At 40.0% G+C, this 7,157-nt stretch overlaps 1 protein-coding gene across 3 annotated transcripts; it reads left to right on the forward strand.

Moving 5' to 3' along the window:
• Positions 1-614: 614 nt before the first annotated feature.
• On the forward strand, positions 615-5,100 carry p2ry1 (P2Y purinoceptor 1). Of its 3 annotated transcripts, none has more exons than XR_006761271.1 (2): positions 615-1,916; positions 4,830-5,100. XR_006761271.1 is itself a non-coding variant. In NM_001141458.2 (1 exon segment), a coding segment is annotated over 1 exon segment (1,020 nt). In that variant the 5' UTR covers positions 651-798; the 3' UTR covers positions 1,819-2,304.
• Positions 5,101-7,157: the final 2,057 nt, after the last annotated feature.

Here is a 7,157-nt window from a genome sequence, read left to right on the forward strand (position 1 = left end):
TGGCAGGTGTGGAATATCACAAAGTTGATTAGATGGCATGATCATTACACAGGTGCACCTTGTGCTGGGGACACTCAGCACAATGCCACAGATGTCTCAAGTTTTGAGGGAGCATGCAATTGGCATGCTGACTGCATGAATGTCCACCAGAGCTGTTGCCAGAGAATTTAATGTTAATTTCTCTACCATAAGCTGCCTCCAAAGTCGTTTTAGAGAATTTGCCAGTACATCCAACCGGCCTCCCAACCGCATTCTTCACCTGTGGGATCCACATTCTTCACCTGTGGGATCGTCTGAGACCAGCCAACTGGACATCTGATGAAACTGAGGAGTATTTCTCTGTAATGAAGCCCTTTTGTGGGGGAAAACTTATTCTGATTGGCTGGGCCTGGCTCCCCAGTGGGTGAGCCTTGCTCCCAAGTGGGTGAAATCAAGGCTGGTCCAGACCAAATTTGAACCAAATATAGACGTCTATAATTGGTTTCAGATTTGGTCCTGTCCGGAAGGCTGTGGACTTTGAAATCAAGGCCGGTCCGGACCAAAAAAACTACATTTGTGGACGTTAAAATCAAGGCCAGGGCCAACGGACCAAATGTCTATGTATTTTCAACGTCCATGGACTTCTGTACTCACTGGGTGTATATCTTTGGTTTCACCATGCTCAACATGATGGTGGACGGCTGCGATTTACGATGTGTTTCCATGACCAAGTTTGATTTCATTCACTTCTGGGCGTCATCGATTCATATTCTATAGCTTGTGTTTAAACTTCACTGATCAAAAAGAAAGACGGGGAAAATGTCAGATGACAACAGCACACACGTTCTCAACATGACCGCATGTGAAGGAATTAACCTTCCTTTTACGCACAGCTTTTTACCTGCTGTGTTCATGCTGGTGTTTGTCGTCGGGACATTTGCAAACTTCTGTGGGTTAAAAACTGTTTGTACAAGCTGGAAGAAAATTGGGAGTATAAACATATTCATTCTCAACCTTGGAGTAGCTGACTTGCTGTACTTATTTACCTTACCATTTTTGGTTGTCTATTACGCGCTAAACAGTAAATGGATATTTGGACAAACATTCTGCAAGATCACCAGATTCTGCTTCAATTTGAATCTCTATTGCAGCATTGGGTTCCTGACATGCATCAGTATCTATCGATACCTCGGTATTGTGCACCCAATGAAAGTGATGGGGAAAATCCACACTCGCCACTCCGTGGCAATAAGTTTTCTTGTCTGGATTTTGGTTTTCATTCAGATACTTCCTGATATGTTCTTTGACAAGACAGCGCAAAATTCCCCATATTCGTGCTATGACTCAACAGCCAACGACTTTATCAAGGATTACCTTTCGTACAGTATTGGCTGGACCATTACCGGATTCGTTATACCATTACTGATCATTCTGGCTTGCTATGGACATATAGTAGTGGTCCTTGCCACCAAAGCCAATGTCAATACTTTGTTGAAACAACGATGTCTAAAACTAGTCATCATCTTGACTGTGTTGTTCTCAATTTGCTTTATCCCTTACCATGTTTTGAGAAATCTAAATTTGAAAATAAGGATTTTGAAAATGGAAGGCACCTGCAAAGCAAGCTTCGATGATATTTATGTTGCTCATCAAATCAGCCGCGGCCTGGTTTGCATGAATAGCGCAATCAATCCGTTAATTTACTTAGTTGGAAATGATGATTTCATCATGCGATTTCACAATCTCAGCAAACAAGCCAGGATGTCTCTTGTACAATGGACTGGTGCTGTGATTTACCGCAATACACCGGAGGCAGATCCAGCAACAGAAGAATCTTAACCAGTAAACTTTGACCAGCTAGTTATTTAAACCCACAACTTGACTGTCAGCTATTCTAGTATTTGATGTTGTCTACGCCATTATTGTACCAAAGGCCTGTAAGTATGTAAATATGCTATTCTTTACACTTTATGAATCATTCTCAGAGTATTTTATTGTGTAAACGTGAGATCCTTTTTGTGGTTGAATGCCCTTGTGTAAAGTGAAATAATGTGCCATGCATTTAGTCAGTGATATGCAGGGCTAACTACTGGTTTCCAGAACTATCTTAGATAAAAAATGTGTAAATACCCATGTGTAAAGTGAAATACTGTTCCATTCATTTAGTGAGTGATATGCAGGGCTATGTTACTGAAACAAACATAAACTCAATATGCATTTCAGATATTGCATAAGAATTACAGGCATTCCAGCAGCTTATTACACATAGCCTACTAGCTGAATTATTTATCTCTGTTGTCCATAAATAATAAAAAGGTATCAAGCTCAAAGGACTGTCCATCTTACCTTGTGCTTGAGATAATATCTACTCCTCCACACTTATTGTCTTCCCAGGGGAAACAGAAGATTTGAACTCATTCCCTTAAGGGGAACAATCCCTCAACACAAACATACACTGGAAATGTATGTCATATATATATATATATGTTTATTAATGTCATATGACTGGTCAGTTGCTTTTCAGGTGCAGGTCACAGAACGGGACTGTGCAAACATAGGGCTACGTCCCAAATGGAAACCTATTCCTCCATAGGGCTCTGGTCAAAAGTAGTGCACTAAATAGGGAATAGGGTGCCCTTTGGGACAAAAATTAAAACCTAATGGCAAATAGAGCAGTGAAAATAAGAGAACAACTACTAGTTTCCAGACCTATCTTATATAAAAATCTGTCTACTCTCTCTTAGCAGACACAGAAACATTTTCTCTCATCCTTACATACAAGAGGGGGACTGTTTGACTGGCTAGGATGATAGCAGTTTATACCCTGGCTAAATAACTTTCATGTAAGAACAGTTGATAAAAACAAAACAAACCACAAGTCTGCTAGCATTCGAGTACAAGGAGTGGATTATCAGCACAAAACAAGTCTGTTTTTTAGGCTAATGTTAGTGGCATCGTCCACTTAGACTTACGAGCAGGAGTAATAGTAAATAGGGAATGACTGAATCCTCCAAGTCAAAGTTAGAGATTGATGATAAATAATCTAATTTAATTCACCCAGGCGTATTCAGAAGTCTCATTCTCCAGCAGCAAAAGCATGCAGTGATATTTCTCTCCGCTCTGTTACTTTCACAGACCACTGAGAGAATTTCTGAGGACGCTGGGGTTGACATTAGTGCAGGCCTAGTGGATGACTGTTTGTGTTATGAGAAAACGGTGCCAAAATAAGTCTAATTTAATTTTAAGTCTGCAGCGCAATGAGTTGAATCTACGGCATTGATCATTTATAGCTAGGGAATGACCTCACCAGGCACTCCGCTGAGGTCAGCAGTTTAAGAAAACCGTCAACCTACGATTTGCTATTGAATCAAATCAAAGTTTATTGGTTGTGTCCTCAGTTTTGCAGGTGTTATAGCGGGTGCAGAAAAATGATTATATTACTATCTGCTAACAATCCAGTAAAATGTCAAACAATTCAAATGAAGGGGGGGAAAAACATCAAAAACGGAAGGACCAAGCTGATTAACAACCCAAATACACTGTAGCAGTAATACTATACATGTACAGTACCAGTCAACAGTTTGAACACACCTACTCCTTCCAGAGTTTTTCTTTATTTTTACTATTTTCTACATTGTAGAATGATAGTGAAGACATCAAAACTATGAAATAACACATATGGAATCATGTTTTAACCAATAAAGTGTGAAACAAATCAAATTAGATGTTATTTTTGAGATTCTTCAAAAGCACCCACCCTTTGCCTTGATGACAGCTTTGCACACTCTCTGTCCAAACGTTTGACTGATACTGTATGTACACCAAGGAAATGTACACAAGATCAGCTAAGAATAACAGTATGACAATGAGTGACAAGGAGTTGACATGATAGCACAAACAGATCTGTGACCAGGCTAAGGAACTTCTACTGTACAACAGAGTTCAATGTACTCAGTTATCTAAAAAACACTTGTTAAAGTGGCGATCAGCAGTAGAAACAATAACAAAGCGTACTCCACGCCCCTGTTTTGGTAAAAAGCTGAGGGATGTTGCTGTAGAACATTTTGTCTGTCACATGCTTCGTAAACAACAGGTGTAGACTAAGTCAAATGTTTAACTTACTGTAACCACTCTTAAATTCATAGACATAGCTATGGATGCAAGGACTGACCATCCATGATATCAAACTTGTCTTTTTAACCATGTTTGAGGCTATATTGTGATTGTTTACATTTACTTGGTGTAAACATTGGAGTAAGAAGCTTATATTTGGGGTTTTGACGGGGTTCGACAGTTGAACTAAGCTCATGAGGCATTTATAAGTTATATTCTTCAAGAATCGGTGGCTACATATCGTTAATTTAAGTCCAGAAATGTATGTAGCAACTGCTGATTGCCCTTTTAAAGCCTTACCACAATACACCAATTTCAATAATACACTGGACAAGTGCCAAGGACAGATGCATGCTGTAGAGTGTGTACAGTGTTATGACTCTACGTGCTTCATGATCAGGGCTGGCCATGCAAGACAAGGGAAACTCCAAACACCTGCTTGTCTCTAGCGGTGACTGTAAATAAAAGTCAAGATGGTATTTTCATTTCATCTGAAACTAAAACACCCACCATTTACAAGAACAGACCTGATCAAATCTGTTCCCCTCACAACAGCTGTTTCTGGTAAATAAAACAAGCAACCCCACCCTTCCCTCCAAAACCCATTAATCACCCGAAGTAAAACAGTAAAGTGTGTGGAGATAATGAGGGGGGAAACCCACAATGACTGCAAAATTCTCATTAATTGTTTTTGACTTCTACAGTATCTCATACCTCATATCCTTTGTCCCGTCCAGCAGACCTGGAGTCACGACTTCTGCTGAAGTCGATGCCTCTCCTTGTTCGGGCGGTGCTCAGCGGTCGACGTCACCGGTCTTTTAACCATCATTGATCCATTTTTAATTTTCCATTGGTTTTGTCTTGTCTTCCTACACACCTGGTTCCAATCACATTCATTACATGTTGTGTATTTAACCCTCGGTTTCCCCTCATGTCCTTGTCAGAGATTGTTTGTTGTTATGCTCGTGATATTCGATTGGTGCGCGACGGGTTCTTCTACCCACGTTTATTTTATTATGTACTTTGGTTTTGGAGATTTTGTTTTACGTTATTAAACTACTCCATTTATACCAAGTTTGATTCTCCTGCGCCTGACTTCCCTACCACCTACACACACGGCGTGACACCTGGGTTCAAATGCTATTTGAAAATCAAGCACAGTTAAAGTATTTGAAAGTTTTTGAATGATTTCAAATAGTATTTGAACCCAGGTCTGATGTCCAGCCCTGGCAGTTTTGACTACAGATGTAGGATCTTAATTTGTTCTCTCTTTTGTTGCTGAGAATGTTCCTGCACAGCAGGAAATGCAAATTTGTAGTGTATAGATAGATACACATAGCGAGGCGTGACTTAACGTGATCACGCCCCCGAGTAGGGTACAGCCGTAGGGATCTAATGTTAAATTTCCTACTTTACTCATAACCCGAACAATGTCTGTATTCTTTTTTTTGTCATTCATTTTGTCATTTTGTCAAACATTTTGGATATGCTTGGTTGGTAATTTTTAACATACTTCTGTTTCGTCTTAAAGTGGAACTGACAGGGTTTTAGCAACACTACACCCCCAGGAAGAATATTACACCTTTTTTTTACATTCTCTGACAAGCGAGAACTGAGATCTGGTCATTTTCATGTGTTTATGAATTCATAGAATGTTTGGGAATGATGTATAGTAAGGTATTTGTGAAAATTCTATAGCAATATAGAGTGGGAAAGTGGCTGTGCGTTTGGACAATTAATAGACACCGCAGTAAATAAAACCTAATAAAAACATTGGTCTTGTCCAGGACAGGAGTCTATGCAGACCGGTGCGCCATAGAAAAAGTCGGTCACTTACCCACTCCTCCAATGGCATGACATCCTCCCAGCAGATAGCAAGCTAGCTAATGTTAGGCTCTGTGTTTTTAGCTTGCTAAATAAATAGCTTGATACATAAATATATACGCTAGCCCAGGGGTGTCAAACTCAATCAGTCCAATGGCCATATTGAAAAAAACATAACTAATTCGAGGGCCAGACATAGCCTATTTGTTTTTACAAAAGAATGTGCAACTGCGACCCAAACTGGCCATTGTTTTATTCTAAAAAATATTAAAATGACTGTACATAGACCAGCGTCACCAACCTTTTCTGATTTAAGATCACTTTCTGGGTCAAAATGCAAGCCGAGATCTATCGCTCAGATTTTCTTAAAAAGAGGACTTAAAAAATGTAATCCTATGCAACATTAACCAATTAAAAATAGTTCTGCAGCAATGAGGTTTGCGCAGTAGGCTATCACTACATTATCACTGCATATTGGTTATGCTTGAATTGCCCTGCCAATGTTGTTATTCTCAGACCATTTTGAAATGATATTTAAAAATATTAGGTATATGATCACACTGGTAATAGATCATTTGTTATATTACTTGTGAGGCACAGCTGAGTGAGCATAATATATATTAATATATACTGCTCAAAAAAATATAGGGAACGCTTAAACAACACATCCTAGATCTGAATGAAAGAAATAATCTTATTAAATACTTTTTTCTTTACATAGTTGAATGTGCTGACAACAAAATCACATAAAAATAATCAATGGAAATCCAATTTATCAACCCATGGAGGTCTGGATTTGTAGTCACACTCAAAATTAAAGTGGAAAACCACACTACAGGCTGATGCAACTTTGATGTAATGTCCTTAAAACAAGTCAAAATGAGGCTCCATAGTGTGTGTGGCCTCCACGTGCCTGTATGACCTCCCTACAATGCCTGGGCATGCTCCTGATGAGGTGGCGGATGGTCTCCTAAGGGATCTGCTCCCAGACCTGGACTAAAGCATCCGCCAACTCCTGGACAGTCTGTGGTGCAACGTGGTGTTGGTGGATGGAGCGAGACATGATGTCCCAGATGTGCTCAATTGGATTCAGGTTTGGGGAACGGCGGGCCAGTCCATAGCATCAATGCCTTCCTCTTGCAGGAACTGCTGACACACTCCAGCCACATGAGGTCTAGCATTGTCTTGCATTAGGAGGAACCCAGGGCCAACCGCACCAGCATATGGTCTCACAAGGGGTC

The sequence above is a fragment of the Salmo salar genome, chromosome ssa22 (assembly GCF_905237065.1).
Source record: "Salmo salar chromosome ssa22, Ssal_v3.1, whole genome shotgun sequence".
NCBI lineage: Eukaryota > Metazoa > Chordata > Actinopteri > Salmoniformes > Salmonidae > Salmo > Salmo salar.